At 41.3% G+C, this 21064-nt stretch overlaps 1 protein-coding gene across 6 annotated transcripts in view; it reads left to right on the forward strand.

Annotated features, from left to right (window-relative positions):
* The window catches only part of CDK5RAP2 (CDK5 regulatory subunit associated protein 2), a 182118-nt gene that overhangs the window by 11648 nt on the left and 149406 nt on the right, over positions 1-21064 (forward strand). For all 6 annotated transcript variants that reach the window (XM_082843508.1, XM_082843511.1, XM_082843509.1 and 3 more), the window contains exons 3-4: positions 911-978; positions 20286-20396. In XM_082843508.1, coding sequence (XP_082699634.1) covers positions 911-978; positions 20286-20396 — 179 coding nt within the window. The remainder of the gene's footprint in view (positions 1-910; positions 979-20285; positions 20397-21064) is intronic.

Genomic DNA, 21064 nt, shown 5'->3' on the forward strand with positions numbered 1-21064 from the left:
TGTCTCCTCTTTCTAGACTGTCAGCTCCTTCTGTTTGTTTTGTTTCTAGAATGGTGCCAAGCAGAGAGTAGGCCCTCAGTGCATTCTTGTGGGAAGAGTGAATTCATTCATTCACTCAGCACACATTTCCTCAACACCTGAAAAGCGCCACGCACTTGTGCAGCGTGGAGCAGTTTGCTTACATCTCCGTCTTGCCCACGGGATCGGGATCCTCTCGGGTGCAGGATCAACGTCTCTCTCACCGTTGCTTCCCCAGCACCTCGCGTGGTGCTTGGCGCCGAGGAGGGGTGTAATACATGTTTGTTGAATTAAAGAAGCTGTGGAAAGATTTGGGTACTGGCAAAGTCTTGAATCACTCTGAAGCAGGATTTGCCAGTTTCTGACCCACTGCCTGCTTTTGAAAATAAACTTTTATTGGATCACAGCTTCTTTGTTTTTGAACTGTCCATGGCTATTTTTGTGTTGAGTGGTTGGGACAGATTTGAGGCTTTGTGTATGGCCTGCAAAGCCTAAAATATTTATTGTCTGGCATTTTAAGAAAAAGTTTGCCAACCCCTTCTGTCAAGTCAGTCAGACATGGTTTGTTTTAATTGCTGACACGTGAAGATGATATCCTGTTCAGCAAAATAATTTTATGCCAAGCAGTAAGGAAGTACATAGCGGGGCAGTTCTCCTTTGTTTGCCCCATGTATTCTTCGGATTCATCTTCTGACATTTACCTTGTTACATTGGGGCTAGTTCAAGTAGTTCGTAAATGTTTGAAATACAATGGCTTCGAGCTTTCTGTAGACTCAAGTCACAAGACAGAATATATCGTGGAAGCTCGTCATTTTTATTTTTCTTCCCTAATGGGGATGCTGGGCAGTCTGCATACCTGACGTTTTCCTGTGTCTGTTTTACCTTTTTATAGCGCTCCCGCATGTGTCGGAGGAAATGGTGTCTCCCACCAGAGCCCGGAACATGAAGGACTTTGAAAACGTAAGTGGAGATACCAAATTACCATCCCTCACAAATCACGTCTGCAGCCACTGTCCAGCCAGACCCAGGAGGGAGCTGTATTTCTTAAGAAGCATCCAGACTGGATAAGGCCAGGGTTGGGAGGAATGCCAGAGCTCGTGGGTGCTCTCTGGGTGACCTTCACATTCCTACACAGACGGCCCTTTGTACACAGGCCAGTTACGGCTTCCAACAGGATCAGTGGTTTCCAGCCTTGGGGAGTTTGGTGTATTTCTGGTGTCCCAAATAAGAGGATGTCACCATGTAGCACAGCTGAGAGGCACTAACATGTATTAAGGGCTTTCCTGTGATGTAAGCCGTGTTATTTATGGTCCCCATTGAATCCTCACTGTGACGGAGGTATTTTGTATTATCCGCATTTTACAGGTAAAGAATCTTAAGACTAGGGGAGGCTCGCTTACGGTCACATCATACTTGAGTGACAGAGCTGGGGTTTGAATCCAGGTTTTTAATGACTCCAAAGCCGTTATTCTTTTTGCTGCGCTGTGTGGCCTCCTTGCATTTTGCAGGCTGCATCTTTGTTGCTGTCGAATGAAACATGAGCGGCCTGTTCCCAGTGCTGTGTGGTGATTGTCTAAGAATGGATTGCTCAGTGATGGATTTGGCTTCAGTGCTTACTGTCTTCCAGCATTGTGTGTTTCATTTGTTAGTGGACGGGGTTTGTTGTCAAGTAACAGGAAAAGAAGGTTATTTTCCTAATTCCAGTTCTCCTTAACAAGTTACCTGCTCAACGCTCTCATTTGTCATGGGAAGATCTAGACTCTTCTTCATTTGTAACCAAATGAAATCCATACCGTGCAGGACACGGGAGATATTTATCAGAGAGAAGATGGAGGACACAGAGGGAAGGACATACCACCATCATGTTTCTCTCTCTCCAGTTGTCTTTCCTGAAAAGAGTGGTACTGTCTCTGGTTTTAATTTAGAATACTCATTACTGCTATCAGTTATCTGCAAACCACCAGTGACCAATTGAAGAAATGACTTGTCAGATCTCTAATGGAAACAAGTAATTTCTGAGCTTTGAGTTGTTACAATTTCAACTCTACAACCCGATCTATGCTGTGGGGCCTGGGGCCTGAAACAGATGAGATTTGATTATTCCACATCGTGTATAATTAAAATGTGCTCTACTATTAAATGGTTGTTCCTGTTTTATCATAAGAGTAATAATAGCTACTGTTTATTGAGCTCTTGCTCTGAGCTGGGAACTTGAAGCGTTAAGCTCTTCATATATATTACTTTAATATTGAAGCAGCTCTGCAAGATACAGAGTTATTTAAGTTTTGATTTTTATTTCTAGATGGAAAAATTTAACAGAATCTCAGAATTTTGGCTTCACGTTTTGTTGTCTGCCTTTTGAACTGGGAGAAATCTCTGAATTGAATCCAACCCTCTTTATTATATGTAGGAGAAACAGAGGCTGAGGGATGCAACATGGCAAAGCTGTTTTCAGAGGCAGTCTGTGCTGCCTGAGGACCACGGCCTCTGGAGCCAGACTGCCTGCTCATCCACTTCTGCTGGGTGACCTTGGGCCAGTCACTTAACCTCTCTGTACTTTCTTTGTCTTTAAAATGGACATGTTACAAGTTCCTACTTCATAGGGCTGTTGTGTGGATTCATGAGTAAATATATGTGAAACACATATGCCTAGCACAGAGTTCATTTTGTGTGTTACCTATTTCTCCTTCTTACTGTTCTATTTATTGTTGTTATTTTTGTCTACTCTGCCATGTGATTCACGTTTCCCTTGCTCAGATGTGTTCTTGATGACCCAAATACTGATTTTCTTAAAGGTGAGGGAGAGCCTTCTCTGCCAGTATGTTTTAGGATTTATGTTTTTTCTTCATGACTGTGGTCCTTCGGCTGCTGTTAGGTTTTTTATGGCATTGATATTTTTTATTGTAGCATTTTCAAGAGCAAATTCTGCAGTTGAAATTGAAATGACCACACTGTTCTCAGTGTCTCGCTTTCAGGTCTTTATAAAACACTGAACATTTTCCTCTGGCCTGAGCTACTAAATGCGTGATCTCTGTGTTGGGATGCTCATAGGAAATGCTCCTGGCATCTGATGCTAATTTTAAAGTCCGCGTGCATGTTAAAGAGGGGACTAGAATACTTTTGATTTAAAGGGGAAACTCGTGGTTTCTTTTATTCTAGTCTTAGATGACAGATATCTGAACATCAGAGTCTACTAGCAAGGGTCTAGCAAAATACGGGCCTCCTGGTTTTGCTTAGAGTTCATCCATTCATCAGTGAATATTTTCAAATATATGTCCTGTGCCAGGCTGTGCCAGGGGCTAGGGAATTGGCAGTAAATTAAGACCCCGTAAGTCTCCCTGTGAAGAGGCTTGCAGTCTAGTTAGGGAGATGGATAGGAAAATAGTGCAGTGCTAGGGGTTAAGTACGGGGTGCTCTGGGGCACAGAGCAGGGGCCCCAAACCTGGCCTAGGGGACTTAGGGCAGCCTCCCTGGAGGAGGGTCATCAGGAAAAGTGGGGATTAGGGTTAGCCAAGGTGAGAGGACTGAGAGAGCACCCCAGGCACAAGGGCTCACGTGTGACAACGTAGAGAGAGGCATGACGGCGTGTGAGGAGGTTGGGAATCTAAGTTCCCTTTGGCTGGAAGGAGGCGGTAGGATGGAGGGCCTGAGAGAAGTGAGGCCACTGAAGCAGGCAGGGGTCAGATTCTGCAGGCTCCTGTATGCTACACTGCTTCTTTTTAGTTTTTTCCTGGAGATGAAGGGGAGCCAGTGGTGGATTTTAATCTGGGGAGGGAAGTGACCGGAATCCTGCTTCAAAAGATCGGCCAGGCTGGTGACTACATGGACGGAGGAGGGAGCGAGGCTGGTGGCGCTGTGATGGGTTGAAAGACTACAGCGAGTCGTGGTGGGGGGGAGGGATGATGCCTGAGCTAAGGGGAGGAGGGGTCTGGAGGTGTTGGGAAGAAAGTCTGCCGGCATTGTCGGCTCACCCAGGCCCTACATCTGACACACGGGGACTCAAGCCCAGAGAGGCAGAGGGACTTCTTTGGGTTCTGACCGCAGGCCTCTGGCACAGGAGGTCTTTCTGTTACACTCTGAGTCCTCTTCTGACATGTAAAAGCCTTCTTGTGGGCCTTTAAACTGGTGACCCATTGTCTAGTGCCCTCGTCAGCTGAGGTGTGATCACCCGCACGGCAGGCCTTATAGCAGGAGGTTGGCAGATTAGTTAGCAGATTAGTTGGCAGATCAGTTATCAGTTTGGTCTTCAGTGGGAGCCTTTCTGGCTCCCCACTATAGTGGGGGGCTCCCCGGACCAGAGGAGGCTTGGCTGAGATGTGTTTTGTAAAGGACTGTGCTTACCTGGTGTGATCTGTTTCAGAGACTGCAGTTTCTCTCTCTCTGTCTCTCTCTCCCTTTGTTTCTTTCAAAATGTTTTGAGCAAGTGGGGAGACCCAGAATCTGGTTCATCGTGTCCAGTCCGGGTAGCTATCTTTTTTTTTTTTTTTTTTTTTTTTTTTGCGGTACGCGGGCCTCTCACTGCTGTGGCCTCTCCCGTTGCGGAGCACAGGCTCCGGACGCGCAGGCTCAGCGGCCATGGCTCATGGGCCCAGCCGCTCCGTGGCACGTGGGATCCTCCTGGACCGGGGCGCAAACCCGTGTCTCCTGCATCGGCAGGCGGACTCTCAACCACTGCGCCACCAGGGAAGCCCCGGGTAGCTATCTTTATCCGTATGTAGAAGCATTTAATTCTGGTTTTTACTGTGGCAGAGAGTGAGACGTGTAGCTTTCCACGTCTGTTGATACAAGTGGCTAGTATTATTTAATGACTGTCTTAAGTTCATAAAGACTTGTTTTCAAAGGGATGGATTGAACCATAATTTACGTAATCTCTTCCTGTGCGACGTTCAGATTGTTTCTAATTCTTCACTATTATAAACAAAGCTGTGGTGAATATCCTGGTGCATGCGTCTTTGTACAGTTATATGGTTATTTCCTTAGGAGAGACTCTGCTGCTCTTGTTTCAAATCCACCTGCCCTGAGGTGCTGGTGTTCTCGTTTCAAGGCCCTTACTCCTTTTTGTTGAAAAGTCTTGGTCTGAGAAGAGGCAGTTGGTCAAGTTTAATGTTTTATCTGTGGAATGGCCAGGAGATTTGCATCTTCAGATTTGCTCTGTAACCTCCATGTAGTGGGTTACTTCCTCACAGAGAATAACCCCCTTCACTCTCCAGCCCCACCCGGTCTGCACGGCCCTTGAAGCTTCAGAAGCACGGTGGTACGGGGACGTGACACGCACTTGGAGATGACCAGAGTTGGGTTTTAGGTCTTGGCCCTGTCACTAACTGACCTGGGGGCTGATACGGTCTTCCATTCAGAATCGTCATGGGGGTTATGTGAGTTCTGGTGTGGAAAGCACCTAGCGTGATGCCTGGCACACAGTGGGTGCCCAGTGCCTGCTGTTGTTCCCTCTGAGCTGAGGATTCTATCACAGCTCCCTCGGTTCTGCCCCACCAGTTGTCAGTTTCGGCTGATCCTTCTGGGATGTTTTTTTGGCTTTGGAATGAAATCCCTAACTTCTTGCCACGGTCCCTGACACCCTGCGCTGTGTCATCGGCGGTACACTTTGTGCTGCAGCACGCAGGCTGCTCTCAGCCGAGCAGTTGGGCCTTCCCACGTCTCCTCGCTCTGCTGGGACCGCCCTTTCTCCTCCTCCCGAGGGGCAGGCCCCTTGACCTTCACCTCTCAGCCTTAATGTGACCTTGTTCGAGAGGCCATCCCTCACCCCCTTCCCCAGCTCGCTCGGGACCCAGCCGGCCCTCGGGGCCCAGTCTTTCCCACCCTGAGTCCCATGACTGTAATGGTGTATTTTATTGGTGTGGGTGCTTAACACGTGTCTCCTCTGCTTCGTCCCTAGTGCTCAGCACCGAACTGAACAAGATGGTAGTCACTCAATAAATTCTTGTTGATGAGATGAATTTGTGACCTTGTATAAGATACTAAAGCTGTAAACTTTGGTTGCCTTATCTGTGAAATGGGAAAAGTAATACTTAACTCCTAGGGCCGTGGTGAGGATGAAGTAACATATGCCAGGACAGTGCCTGGTATCCCGGGTCTTAAGCAGATGCGGGTGGCTGCCACGTTCTCGTGAATCAAGTGGCTGGAGCAGTGTAGCAGCAGGGAGGGAGCACACAGACGCCCCAGTCTTAGGAGAGCAGGCAGTGATGAGGGCGAGGGGAGGCTGAGAAGGAGAACAGGGACGCCTTTAGAACCAGGCAGGAGAGCAAGAATCGCGTGGGGTGCAGGCCGGTGGGCGTGGTTGAGGCCAAGTCTGGAGCTGACAGAGTGGGTGTCGCCGCCACCCTGGGGTGCTGGCTCTGCAGGAGATGGGGCCTGTCAGTGCCTGGGGCCTTGGGAATCAAGTTGGGCTTCTGGCTGTGGGATGTCTGTGCTCCGTGCAGAGGTTCACTTGTGTGGTAGGATGGCCTCCTGTGTGTTGGATCGAATGCTGTGAGCTCTCGGACCTCTGCACGTCCCAGCCATGCCTTCCAAAGACCTGGCCAGATGGCGGGCTGGGCGGTGTAAATTTTTACAATCTTTTTTTTTTTTTTTTTTAATGAAGCAAAACTCAACTTTTATTTGTAACTTTTTACAAGTAACAAGTTAAAAGATTTGTGGAAATGATCCAAAGTGATGAATTTTGTCTATAAATGTGGTCCAGAAAAATGATGTTGCAATTTTATTGCTATTTCCTAAAATGACATAATGTTCAAAATCCACTATTTTAAAATTATTTTTGTGTGAAGGCTTTTTTCTCTTTTGTAATTTTAAGCAAGCTACTATAGGTTTTAAAATTTTCAAACAGTGACATACAACTTAAGCATTACACAATAACAGGAAATCTTTACAATCTTTTTGAAGGCCATTTGAAAAGAGATTTTGATGGTCATACAAATAATATTACTCTTGAGCCCGATAATCCATTTTGGGAAAATTTGTCCTGAGGAGACAACCCAGTGGAAGGAAGAAAGCTCTGGGCATGACGGTGTTTGTTGCCACATTGTACGTAATTGGGAAAAATTGGGAACAAGGGAATTATATTTTACGTTTGTTATCTCTTTGGCTTATTGCAACAAGCTTGTGATGAAGGTATTTCACAGGTGAGGAAGTGGAGGTTGGAGAGATTAATGACTTGCCCATGAGTTTAGCGTGATTGAGAAACAAAAAGAAGGCAAAATTGGGACTTCCTTGGTGGTCCAGTGGTTAAGACTCTGCGCTCCCAATGCAGGGGGCCCAGGTTCGATTCCTGATCAGGAAGCTAGATCCCACATGCCCCAACTAAGACCCGGTGCAGCTAAATAAATAAAATAAAACATTTAAAAAAAGAAGGCAAAGTTCAAACCTGGTCTTTCTGGTTGTAAAGCCTGTAGGCTTCTCCTAGAGCACACTGGATCCATAAGTGGGCAAGAGAGAAGGGGTTAAGTGATGGACTGTGAATCAATTCAGTGGAATTTAGTGCAGTCATTGTAAGTGATAATTATGTGAATTATGCAGCAACATGAAAATATTTAAGATATGTTAGGGGAAAACAATGGATTATACAAATTCACTTATGTTATAATTTTACAAAAAGATGTGTATTCATGAGCAAAGGCTGAAAAGAACATAAATAGAGTTGCTTTCGTAAGATAGTTGTATTCCAAGTGTTATTTGGGTTTTAAAATTCTGTCATTGCTACAGTATTGTTTGTTAATAAATAGATGTTTGCCTAGTAACAGTTTTCTGGATGATTTGAGGACACGGGGCGAGTACTGGAATCAGAAACTAATTCCGAAGTGTCTTCCTCATTGTACTAACCTCACTTAGTTGCTGCTGGCAGAATTGCCTTACATGCAGTATTGTTTACCAGAGATGAACTCTGGGCAGCAAGATTTCATGGTTTTTTTGTTGTCTAGGTGAATGGTCTAACAGTTTTTGGACTTTCAAAGAGGATAAAAAATTGACAGTGGCCCGAAGATCTGCGTATTGAGGGCTTAGTGAGAACTGGATTCCTTTTGAAAGCTATCCTGTGTGTTCTGCTTGCTCCGTGCCAGGCTCTGCCAGGTACTTTAGCTCATTTAGTTGTCACAACACCCCTGTGAGGTAATTGATTTTTATCCTCATTTTATAGATGAGCCAACAGTGACTCAAAGGTGTTAGTTTTCCCAAGGTTACGCGGCTTACAAGTGACAGCATTGGGAGTTCATCCGTTTCCTATTCTGCTGACCCCAGGGCCCCTGCTCTTATTCCTTGTGCCTTGAATTGAAAGGTGATCTGGTGGGTGAGCTTCAGCTTTGGAGGCCCAGGCTCTTGCAAGCCGTTGAAACTGATTGCCAGAGTTAGGCACCTTGCTGAGAGTTCAGTTGGTTGGAGTTGTCCTGATTCTTTTTTAGGTTGTTGGCTTTTGTTTTTCTTCCCTTTTTGATGTGCTGTAGGCTAGGAAGGCCTTTGATAGGGGGTGGGGTTGGAAGTGGGAATGGGAGGAAGCCATAATGACCAACTAGTAGCTCCTTCAGGGTTTGTCCCGCTGCTGAGCTGCGGCTGCTCCAGCTCCTGAAAGCTCCACCCCATGATCAAGTTGGGATGGTTCCCATTTCAGATGTTGCAGCTCCACAGTCACACTTGAGTTGCAGGAGCCGGAATGTGGCAGGTACAGTCTTGTGTTAGCTTACTTTTCTTTTTTTTAAAGTACTATTTTTATTTTTTTAATTTATTATTTTATTTATTTATTTATTTTTGGCTGTGTTGGGTCTTCGTTACTGCACACGGGCTTTCTCTAGTTGCAGGGAGCGGGGGCTACTCTTCGTTGTGGTGCACGGGCTTCTCCTTGTGGTGGCTTCTCTTGTTGTGGAGCATGGGCTCTAGGCACGCAGGCTTCAGTAGTTGTGGCATGCGGGCTCAGTAGTTGTGGCTCACGGGCTCTAGAGCGCAGGCTCAGTAGTTGTGGTGCACGGGCTGAGTTGCTCCGCGGCATGTGGGATCTTCCCGGACCAGGGTTCAAACCCCTGTCTCCTTCATTGGCAGGTGGATTCTTAACCACTGCGCCACCAGGGAAGTCCCTAGCTTACTTTTGAGCATTGAGTTTCTGTCATATTTGGTGGGTTTTATATTTTGAGGTATTTATAACTGCTGTATGGTAAGCTGTTTCCAGTGTTTCCAACTCAGTTTTTTTTTTTTCATTTCTTGAACTTGTTTCAAGTACAGATGAAAAGTACAAATGAAAAGAATATTAATATTTTAAGTTCTTATGCTGTGCCAGGCACAATACTAAACATCCCAATTAATTTCCTTTAATCCTTATAATAGCTCTCTGAAACAGGCATTATTATAATCCCATTTTTATAGATAAAGGAACTGAGGCACACAGAAAAATGAACTTGACTAAGGTCATAAGGCTAGTAAGGTAGTCTGGACTGTATTCATTCATTCATTTATTCATTCGTTCAACAAATGTTGAATGTCAACAAATTCAACAAATGTCTGCTGTTTTCCAGACACTGTGCTAAAACCTCAGGGGAAATAGCCATGAGCAGATAGATGATAAGGTCCCTGCCCTCTAGAAGTGGATTATATTCATATGACAAGCATGATAGTAAATAACGCACGTGTAAATAAATAGTATGAATACAGATTGTGACAACCTCTAGCAAGAAGACAAGAGGTCTGTGTTAGAGAGTAACTTGGTGGAGGTGGTGGAGACAGGTCTGCTTTAGAGCAGGTGACTAGGAAGGGCGTCTCTGAGGTGCTGACATTTGAGCTGAGATGGAAAGTGAGACTGAGCCACCCTGGGAAGTGCTGCGGGAAGAGCTGTGCAGGCAGACAGGGTGGCTTATGTGAGGACCAGAAGGGAGGCCAGGGAGGCTGGAGCGTTGCGGTGAGGGTGAGGGCTCTACCCGAGGCCGATAGTGGAGCCAGATCACACAACTCTGGGGCCACGGCAGGAAGCTTTATTCCAAGAGTGATAGAAAAAAAGCAATGGAGTGATGTTAACCAGATTTGTCTGACTCTGAAGCCTGTGGGTCTCTCCTTGCCTCACTTTGCCTTCAAGAAATTCTTAAATGTGTCCATTCATCCGGCCATTGGGTATTTAGCGACCATCTCTTATGTTTTAGACTAGAATACACACAAAGATATGGTTCCCCATCTCTTAGAGATGGATTGGGTAGAAAGGCAAATAACCCAACTGGTACAATACAGTGTGATAGTTGCCATGATAAAAAAATTAGAGGGTGTGTGGCAACATTTAGAAGGACCCCAGTACAGCCTGATGGGGTAGTCAGAGAAAACTTCATGAGGGCAATGGTATTAAGCAGAGAAATGAGGCTGACGTTGTTGCAGAAAAGATGTTGCCTGTATTTCATTGTATTCATTTGGGCTTGTCTGGCATTTGCAGTGACCTTCTGAAGGTTTATTTACCTTCCTCTCATTAAAAAAAAAAAACCACCAACTTCTTTACCTATAAATAGGACAAATATTCTTTCAAGTGTTGCTAAGAATTCTAGCAGTGCGCACAATGTGGGCATTCTAAGCCCACTCCATAAATAATTTATTGGTAGCCGAGTAATAGAATAAGGTTTCTCTTTATAGGAAGCATCTGGCGGGGTAGACTTTTTTGTTTGAATGAATGTTTTATGTGCTGTTTCCTTAAAACATTTAAAAGGAGGCTTTAATGAACCTACCAATTGTTTCTTGCGCTGTTCTTCTTAGCCACAAAATTGAAACCTTAAGTGTTAACAAGGGGCCAGGGGCAGAGAGTTTGAAATATACTTAATGTAGAATATGTTAATCACTTTCTTTTATCAGTCATAAAAGTATTAAAAAGTTTTTTAGAAAGAGTATTATATACTATTACCAATTATTTTAAAAAATGCTGAAGAAAAATGCCAATGAACGTACGTTTATGGTGATGTATTGGCATTCAAGTATGGCTATTAATATTTTGCTATATTTTATTTTACTTATTTTAAAATCAACTTTATTGAGATATAATTTACATGAAATAAAAGTCACCAGTTTAATTTTTTTTATTTTTTATTTATTTTATTATTTTTTTGTGGTACGCGGGCCTCTCACTGTTGTGGCCTTCTCCGTTGCGGAGCACAGGCTCTGGACGCGCAGGCTCAGCGGCCATGGCTCACGGGCCCAGCCGCGGTATGTGGGATCTTCCCGGACCGGGGCACGAACCCGCGTCCCCTGCATCGGCAGGTGGACTCTCGACCACTGCACCACCAGGGAAGCCCTAAGTGTTGGCTGAGTTTTGACATACGTATAGTCCCTTGTAACTTTCGTCATAATCGAAAAAATATATATATATTTATTTTTAATTTTTTTGGTATATGTGTATACGGTTTTAGGCTCATGTGACTGTCAACCACAATCAGAATGTTCCGTAATGCCAAAAAATGCCCATGTGTTGCCTCTTTGTGGTCAGACTGTTCACCCCAGACCTCTGGCAGCTAATCCTCTGTTCTTAGTCCCTGTAATTTTGCTTTTTCCAGATATGATATAAATGGAAGCATACAGTATGTAATCTTTGAGGCTAGCTTCTTTTCCTCACCATAATATCTTTGAAATTCATTCATGTTGTCGTTTATCACTGTAGTTGAATATTTTTCCATCATATGGATGTACACTTTATTCATTCACCCTTTGAAGAACATTCAGGTTCTTTCCATGTTTTGGTGGTTATTAATAAAGCTGCAGTAAACATTCCTGTGTAAGTTTTTTTTGTGTGGACATAGGTTTTTTTTTCTCTAGGGAAAATACCTAGGACTGGAATTACTGAGTCATATGGTAAGTGTAGTTTTTTTTTTTTGGTAAGAAACCGCCAAACTGTCATCCAGAGTGATTGTGCCATTTTGCATTCCCATCAGCAGAGTATGAGAATTCCATTTGTTCCACATCATTATCAGCATTTGGTATTGTCAATTAAAAAAATTTTTTTTAGTCATTCTGATAGCTGTGTAGTGGTATCTCATTGTAGTTTTAATTTGCTTTTTCCTAATGGCTGAAGATGTTAAAGATCTTTTCTTGTGCTTATTTGTCATCTGTATATCTTCTCCTGTGAAGTTTCTTTTCAAATCTTTTGCCTGTTTTTTGTTTTTCTTTGAATTGAGTTGTTTTCTAACAATTACATCTTGGGAGTTATTTATGTATTCTAGATGCAGTTCCTGTCTTGGATTTGTGATTTGCAAATGTTTTCTCTCAGTGTGTAGCTTGTCTTTTCATTCTCTTAACACTGTGCTTTCCAAAGCAAACGTTTTATTTAGATTTTGATGAAGCTCAGTTTATTGATTTAAAAAAAAGTTTTTTATGGATCATATTATAGCTAAGGACTCTGCCTCGCTGTAGGTCCCGAAGATTTTTCCCTGTGTGTTCTTCTGAAAGGTACTGTAAGGTCGAATCTTAACAAATGGCACCACGAAACAGGAAAGCTTCAAGTGAGCTTTATTAGGGAGCACTCCTGGGCGAGGTTCACTGGTCTGAGAGAAAGGTGGCCAGAGAAGTCGCACCCGGCCTAGGGTTGGGCAAGATTTTATAGGGGAAGAAGGGAAAGGGGCGTGGTGAATCTGGGAGGGCACAGGGTATTCCTTATTTGGTGGTCTTTTCGGGTATCCTGGGGGACCGTTAGTCCCGCCCCTTGAAAGGCGGGAAGGCTGGGCTGGGTTCAAAGTCCCCAGGTCAGTTCCTGGAACTGGGTGGTCCGGAATGTCTCCAGGGCAGTTTCTGGAACTGGGTGGTCCGAGAATTTCGGACTGATGCAACCTGTGAATCTGATTGTGTTCCCCTGCCTCGGGCCAGTTGGCCTTACAGGTACAATTTTAAGTTTTACATTTAGATCTGTGATCTAATTTGACTTAATGCTTGTTTAAAGTATGATAGATCAGGGTTCATTTTTTTGTAAATAGATGTTTGATTGTTCCGATGTCGTGTGTTGAAAATGAAAACACTATCCTTTCTCTATTGAATTGTCTTTGCACCTTTGTCAAAAATCAATTGGCTATAGTTGTATGGGTCTATTTCTGTATTCTGTTTCACTGGATTCTTTTTCAAAATTGTTTTCACTCACCTAACTCTTTTACTGTTCCAAATAAATTTCATAATCAGCATGTCTTTATCTATAAGAACTCTTGGGATTTTGACTGGGATTGTGTTAAATCTATAGATAAATTTGGAGAGAATTGACAACTTTATTATATTGAGGTTTCCAATCCATGCATTTGGTAAGTAAGTCTCCTCACTTATTTAGGGTCTTGATTTCATCAGCATTTTGTGCTCTTAAGCATATATAATGTCTTATTAGGTTTATACTTAAAATTTTCACTTTTTGGAGATATTGTAAATGGTATTTAAAAAATTTTCAGTTTCTGATTGTTCATTGCTAGTATATTGAAATATGATTGATATCTGCAAGTTGACTTTGCTAAACTCACTTAATGAATTCTGGGAGCTGTTTTTGTAGATTCCTTGGGATTTTTTAATATGTATGGTCATTATATGCAAATAAAGATTGTTTTATTTCTTCCTTTCCAATCTGGATGCCTTTTGTTTTCTTCCCTTGCCTTACTGCGCTGTCTGGGACTTCAAATACAGTGTTGAATAGGAACTGTGAGAACCGATATCCTTTCCTTATTCTTGATGTTAGGGGAATAACATTCAATTCTTCATCTTTAAGTAAATATGTTTTTTGTAGATGTGTGTTTTTTTGTAGACATCCTTTAGCAGATAAAGGAAGTTTCCTTTAATTCCTAGTTTGCTGAATTTTTATCCTGAGAGGCTGTTGAGTGTCAAATGCTTTTTCCTGTCTCTGTTGATGTGGTCGTATGTATTTTTTCTTCTTTAGTCTTTTAGTTTGGTGGATTACATGGATTGACTTTGGAATATTGAAGTAACCTTACATTCCTGGGATAAATCCCGCTCATGATGTGTTAATATGTTTTTCCAACTCGTTAAAATTTAGTTGAGTATTTTGTGTCTATCATTCCTGAAGGATTTAGTCTGTAGTTTTCTTGTAATATTTTGGTCTGATTTTATGAGGGTAACGCTGCCCTGACAAAATGAAGTGGGAAAGTTCCCTCATCTTCTATTTTCTGGAAGAGATTGTGTAAAATTGGTAGAAATTCAGGTATTTGGTGGAAATTGCTACTGAAATCATCTTGATTTGGAATTTTTTTTTGGAAGGTTTTTTATTACAAATTTAAGTTTTTAAGTAGCTATAGGACTATTCAGTTTCTCTTATTTCTTCTTTGGTGAATTTTGATAATTTGTACCTTTGAAGGAATTGTGTTATTTCATCTAAGTTCTCCAATTTCCATGCATAGGTTTGTATGCATTATTTTCATATTATCCTTTTAATTACTGTGGGATCTGTAATGATAACTCCTCTTTCATTCTTGATATTGGTAATTTATGTCTTTTTTTTTTTTTTGCCAGTCTTGCTAGAGGTATGAGTTTCATTGATCATTTGAAAAGAGCTGCCTTTTTTTTCTTAATGTCTTTATTGGAGTATAATTGCTTTGCAGTGGTGTGTTAGTTTCTGCTGTATGACAAAGTGAGTCAGCTCTACACATACGTATGTCCCCATATCGCCTTTTTAAATTGATTTTTCCCTATTGTTTTTCTCTTTTCCATTTCATTGGTTTCTGCTCTTATGTTTATTATATCCTTCATTCTTTTTGCTTTGGGTTTATTTTGCTCTCTTCATAGTTTCTTAAAATAGAAGCTTAGATTATTGATTTGAGATATTTCTTCCTTTTTAAAAAAATTTTTATTGGAGTATAGTTGATTTACAATGTTGGGTTAGTTTCCGCTGTACAGCAAAGTGACTCAGTTATACATATACATATATCCACTCTTTTAGGTTCTTTTCCTATATAGGAATACAGAGTATTGAGTAGAGTTCCCTGTGCTATACAGTAGGTCCTTATTAGTTATCTACTTTATATATAATAGGTATATATTTCTTCTTTTCCAAAGCATTTAATAATATAAATTTCTCTCTAAATATTACTCTAACTGCATCCTACAAATTTTGATTTATTTTCATTTTCATTTATTCAAAATATCTTTTGATTTTGCTCTTTTACCCATGGATTGTTTAGAAATGTGCTATTTAATTTCTAAGTACTTGGGAATTTTCCAGTTTTCTTTCTGTTATTGATTTCTAGTTTATGTCCATTATGGTCAGGGAATATAGTTTGATTTTAGTTCTTTTAAATTTGTTAAGGTTTGTTTTATGAGCCAGGATATCTTGGGAACTGTTCCACGTTCACTTGAGTTGCTGGGTAGAATATTTTTATAAATTTCTTTATTTTTGGCTGTGTTGGGTCTTTGTTGCTGCGCACGGGCTTTCTCTGGTTGCGGTGAGTGGGGGCTACTCTTCGTTGCGGTGCGCGGGCTTCTAATTGTGGTGGCCTCTCGTTGCGGAGCACGGGCTCTAGGCGCGCGGGCTTCAGTAGTTGTGGCACATGGGCTCAGTAGCTGTGGCTCATGCGCTCTGGGGCACAGGCTCAGTAGTTGTGGCTCACGGGCTTAGTTGCTCCGCAGCATGTGGGATCTTCCTGGACCAGGGCTTGAACCTGTGTCCCCTGCGTTGGCAGGTGGATTCTTAACCACTGAGCCACCAGGGGAATCCCTAGAGTATTTTGTAAGTGTAAATCAGATCTAGTTGGTTAACGGTGTTGCTCAGCATTTTCATACTTTGTTGATTTTTTGGTCTGTTTCTTCTTTGAGAGAGGAGTATTGATGTCTCAAGCAATAGTTGTGGGTTTGTTCATTTCTCCTTTCAATTCTACCAGTTTTTGCTTCATGAATTTGAGGCTGTAATGTTAGGTACATACACAATTAGGATTGTTATTTTTCATTCTTATGTAATGTCCCTTTTATGCCTGAATACTTTTCTCAGATATGAATAACCATTCCAGCTTTCTTTTAATTAGTGTTTGCATGGTACATCTTTTTCTAACTTTTATTTTTAATCTACCTCTATCATTATATTTGAAGTGGGTTTCTTGTATACAGCTTTGGGTTTTTTATCCATTCTCATAACCTCTGTATTTTAATTGTTGTGTATATCATTTACATTTAACATATATCAATGTATTTTAATTTAGGCCCACCATTTTCTTACTTGTTTTCTGTTGTTTCTTCTGTTTTTTTTTGCGGTACGCGGGCCTCTCACTGTTGTGGCCTCTCCCGTTGTGGAGCACAGGCTCTGGACGCGCAGGCTCAGCGGCCATGGCTCACGGGGCCAGCCGCTCCGTGGCATGTGGGATCTTCCCGGACTGGGGCACGAACCTGTGTCCCCTGCATTGGCAGGCGGACTCGCAACCACCGTGCCACCAGGGAAGCCCTGTTTCTTCTGTTTTTGATTCTTCTGTTTCCCCTTTTAAATCTTCTTTTGGATTATTAGAATTATTTTACTGTTTCATCTAAATTTATCTATTGAGTTTTTGAACATATCTCTTTGTATAGTTTATTTTAAAACATTAAAGAATTTTTAGTGGTTGCTTTAGAGATTATAGGAACTTTTCATTTCACCATAAGTGAAATGTAAAAACGTTGCCACGCCTATCCCCAGTATATTTTATATCCAAAAACATTGAAAAGACCGCCAGACTATGTTTTAACTTTTGCTTTACTGTCATAAATGTTTTAAAGAACTTGAGGTGTTTTCATTTCTACTGTTCTTCTAGATAGTTATCTAGATAGTTATCATTTTTTAAAAATTGAAGTATAGTTGATTTACTACCATTTGCTTTTCCTTCCTTCTCTCTTCCTTCTTCCTTCATTTCTGAAGTTTCCATCTCTCTCTGTAGTATCACTTCCCTTTGGTCTGAAGAACTTCCTTTAGCATTTCTGTTAGAGCAGATCTTTTGGCAGTGGATTCACTTGGTTCTCCTTCATTTGAGAATGTCTTCATTTTACCTTCACTGCTTAAGAATTCTAGCACGACAGTTTCTTTCAGCATTTTAATAATATTGTTCCACTGCCCTCTGGCCTCTATGGTTTTGACTGAGAAATCTGCTGTTATTTGAATCTTTGTTCCTCATAAATGTGTCATTTTTCTCTGGCTGCTTTCAAGAGTTTTTGTTTGTTTGTTTTTGTTTTATGTTTTTTGTCTTTATTTTTCAGTGGTTGCTAGGTGTGAATTTCTTTGAACTTACCCTGTTTGGTGTTTGATAAGCCTCTTTAGTCTGTATGTTTTGTGCCTTTTTCAAAAGTTGGAAAGTTCTAAGCTGTATTTCTTCAATTTTTTTTTTTATACTACACTCTCCTAATTTTCTCCTATTTTTCTGGGACTCTGATGAAAGACCTTTTGGTATTGGCTCAGAGGTCCCTGAGGCTCTCTTAATTTTTTCTTTTCTAAGTTTTTCCCCCCCCTGTTTTCATATTGGATAATTTTTGTTGATCTGTCTTCAAGTTCACTGAGTATTCTGTCATCACCATTTGTTGAGCCCATCCAGTCAATTTTTATTTGGTTTTTGTATTTTCCATTTCTAAAATTTTTATTTGGTTCTTTTCTACGTTTTCTGTTTCTCTGCTGAGACTTTATTTTGCCATTCATTTCAAGACAGTTCACCCTATGTCTTGGCATTTTGCCAACACCTTAATCACTTGACTTTAAACCATGTTTATGAGTCTTTTTGTAGTTAGAAGTCTTACATTTTGATATAATCAAATCATATAATTTATTCTTCATTCTTTGTGCCTTTTGTTGACCCTGTCTTAGGCATCCTCTATACAGTATTTTATTTCATTTAGTACTGACAAAAGCGTATTATCTCTATATTATAAGTGAAGAAACTGAGGCTCTGAAAGGTAGCAAATCTAGGGTTACTCTCTGAGAAGCGTTAGGATTGAACTTAGTGTTGTCTCCAAAGCCCCTGATCTTTCTGCTTTGCCTTTGAGAACTGAGCTGGAGTAGTGACTTGGAGAATGGAAGGGGAACAACAGATGCATGAGTTATGGCCTGGGCAGACACACTGGGTTTAATACAACATCATCAGCAGTCTCTTCACAGTTCAAATAGTCTTTAAAAAGGATGCCTTCATCTAATATTATTTTTAAGTTATTTTTTGTTAGGAAATTTATACTAAAAAAATTCAAAAGGTAAAAAGGTTATATAGCATATACTTCCAGATACATACCATTTATATCAAGCAAGTAAGCATATCTTCCCCTTACTTTTTACAATGGTAGCCTGCCACATATAATATTCTATACCATAGTGTTTTTGTTTAACAGTGTGTCTTGATAACTTCCTTTGAGTACACAGAGTGATCTCTTATTCTTTTTAGTGGCTCCATAAGATTCTGTTGAGTGGCCATATCATAATTTACTTATAACCGTGGACTGTTGACTTTCAAAAATGTGAAAAATGAACTGTAACATACATGTAGGAGCACGTTTAAATCACGTGAGAACGGTTCAATAAATTATCAAAAAAGTGAACATAGGGCTTCCCTGGTGGCGCAGTGGTTGAGAGTCCACCTGCCGATGCAGGGGATGCAGGTTCGTGCCCCGGTCCAGGAAGATCCCACATGCCGTGGAGCGGCTGGGCCCGTGAGCCATGGCCGCTGAGCCTGCACGTCTGGAGCCTGTGCCTCGCAACGGGAGAGGCCACAACAGTGAGAGGCCTGCATAATGCAAAAAAAAAAGTGAACATATAAGTAGCTTTAGTGTGTATGCTAATTTCTGTTCTTGGAGTTAGGTTAACCTGCTTTAGAAAGCTTGCTGGATGTTACACACAAATAAATCAGGTGTTTTCTGTAGGCAGTGAGGTTTACTTGACACATCATAGTCACTAGAGCCAGACAGAGCAGGATATGAATCTCAGCTTTTCCACTGGTTATGTGATTTTTGATCATGTGTATAGCGGGGGTAATCTGCTCTCAGAGTTGTTTTAGGGGTGCAGATATTGTATTTAAATTACCTAAGCTCAGTGTCTCTTACATAGTAGGGTCTTGGTAAATACTAGTTTTCTTAATCTGTTTTTTTTAATTTCCAACTTTTAATTTTAACAAATCTTAAACTTATGGAAAAGTTGCAAAATAGTACAACAAACAACCATATATTCTTCATCTAGATTTATCAATTAATATTTTGCTACATCTGCTTTATCTCTTTTTTTTCCCTCCCTCCCCACTTATTAGAGAGCTAGTTGCGGGCATGTGACAGCACCCTTAAGTACTTCAGCATGTATCTCTTACTTAGGATATTCTCCTACAAAATCATAATACTCTTACCTTATATAAAATTGTTATTCAGATTCCCCCAGTTATCTCCATAGAGCTTAAAAAAATTTCAAGATTCACTATATGATTTCACTGTACTTAGTAGTCAGGCCTCTATTACTTCCACTTATTTAGAAGAGTCCCCCAGCCATTTTTGCCTTAAGATTGTCATTAAAATTTTTGAAGAGTCCAGGCCCGTTGTTTGTAGAATGTCTTTCAATTTGGATTTGTTTGATTGACAACTCTTGATTAGACGCAAGTTAAAGGTTGTAGGCATTTTGGGAGTTCCCTGGCGGTCCAGTGGTTAGGACTCGGTGCTTTCACTGCCGGGCCTGGGTTTGACCCCTGATCGGGGAGCTAAGATCCTGCAAATGGTGAGGTGCAAGAAGAAAAAACAAAAAGATTTTAGGTGTTTTAACATTTTAAATGCAATTGCTTACTTTCAGTGATTTAGTTCAGGAGGCACGAGATGTCATTTTGTTCCACCAGGAGGTGGTATTAAATATATTCTCTTGATTAGGGTGGTGTCTAGTAGGTTTCTAAATTGTGAAGATACTCTCCTTTTGTAAATAACAAGCCATCTGTGGGGTGATATCTTGAGACAGTGGGAATATCGTGTCTTCCAGTGTTCTTTCACCTGATGCTTTACGCATTGATGATTCCTGCCTGAGTCAGTTATTACCATAGCAGTTGTATAAGGGTGATTTTCTCTTCCTGTTATTCTTCTACATTTATTAACTGGATTTCTTTTGTAAAGAAGAGCGTCCCCTTTTCCTTTCCTTTTCTTTCTTTACCTGTTTACTCACTGTCAGTGTGGAGTCATGAATCCTCTCTCCACTCAGTCATCATGCATTTCAGTGCTCAGATGGTCCTGAGTTTGGCTCTTACTTCTGGGTTAGTACAGTTATAGCAACGGTAAGCTTTTACTCCATTTGTAGCCTTGGAAGCTATGGGGATTCATGCAGGTATTGTCCCTTGGATCTTACTTTTGATGACCCATCTGTTCTTATTTTCTAGCAAATCACTGAATTGAAGAAAGAAAACTTTAACCTAAAGCTCCGCATCTATTTCCTCGAGGAAAGGATGCAACAGGAATTTGATGGCCCCACTGAACACATCTACAAAACTGTGAGTGCCCTGCTTCTTGCCGCCATTCCCAGTGTCTTTTCTAACAGTCATTCCAAGCAGAAGTTTGATTAATATTTGTTCTCAGAGTTGGCATGAGTAGAGAGCACTGCTTTCACTTCATTTGAATTGATTACAGGGAGCATGAAGAGATAATAGGATGACGTTAATATTAAGCAAAAGGCGATACAAGATTAATTTTAAGGGAGTCCTTCTCTCTTCTTAAAGTGGGAATTCTGATTTACCATATCTCAATTGCCTTTTTCTCATTATTTGTAATTTAGACAAAGACAGTGAAATGGTAGAATGTCTTTGGAATTGAATCCTATTGTTACTGACTAACTTGTGTAACTGTAGGCAAGTCACTTCAGCTCTCTGGGCTTGCTTCCAGAGTTAAGTGATAATCCCTCTGTCTTGGGGTTATTTGTGTGGATTAAAATGAGTTGACAGATGAAAAGCCTCAGCACCCAGTCAGCGCTTGACAAGGATCATCATTGTCTTCCTGGGGCTTCCGTGGGCGGCCCGAAGGTAGGCTTGTCATTTTTCCTGTGATCTGACTCTTCTGTATTCCTGGTGTGCCTGCTTATCACTGTCAGAAGAAAGAGTCTATTCCTATCTCAAGTCTTGACCTGGAGGTCTCCGCCTGAAAACAAACCTTGGTTCTGAAAGTT

The sequence above is a fragment of the Leucopleurus acutus genome, assembly GCF_964270905.1.
Source record: "Leucopleurus acutus genome assembly, chromosome: 7".
In the NCBI taxonomy this organism is placed as follows: Eukaryota; Metazoa; Chordata; class Mammalia; order Artiodactyla; family Delphinidae; genus Leucopleurus; species Leucopleurus acutus.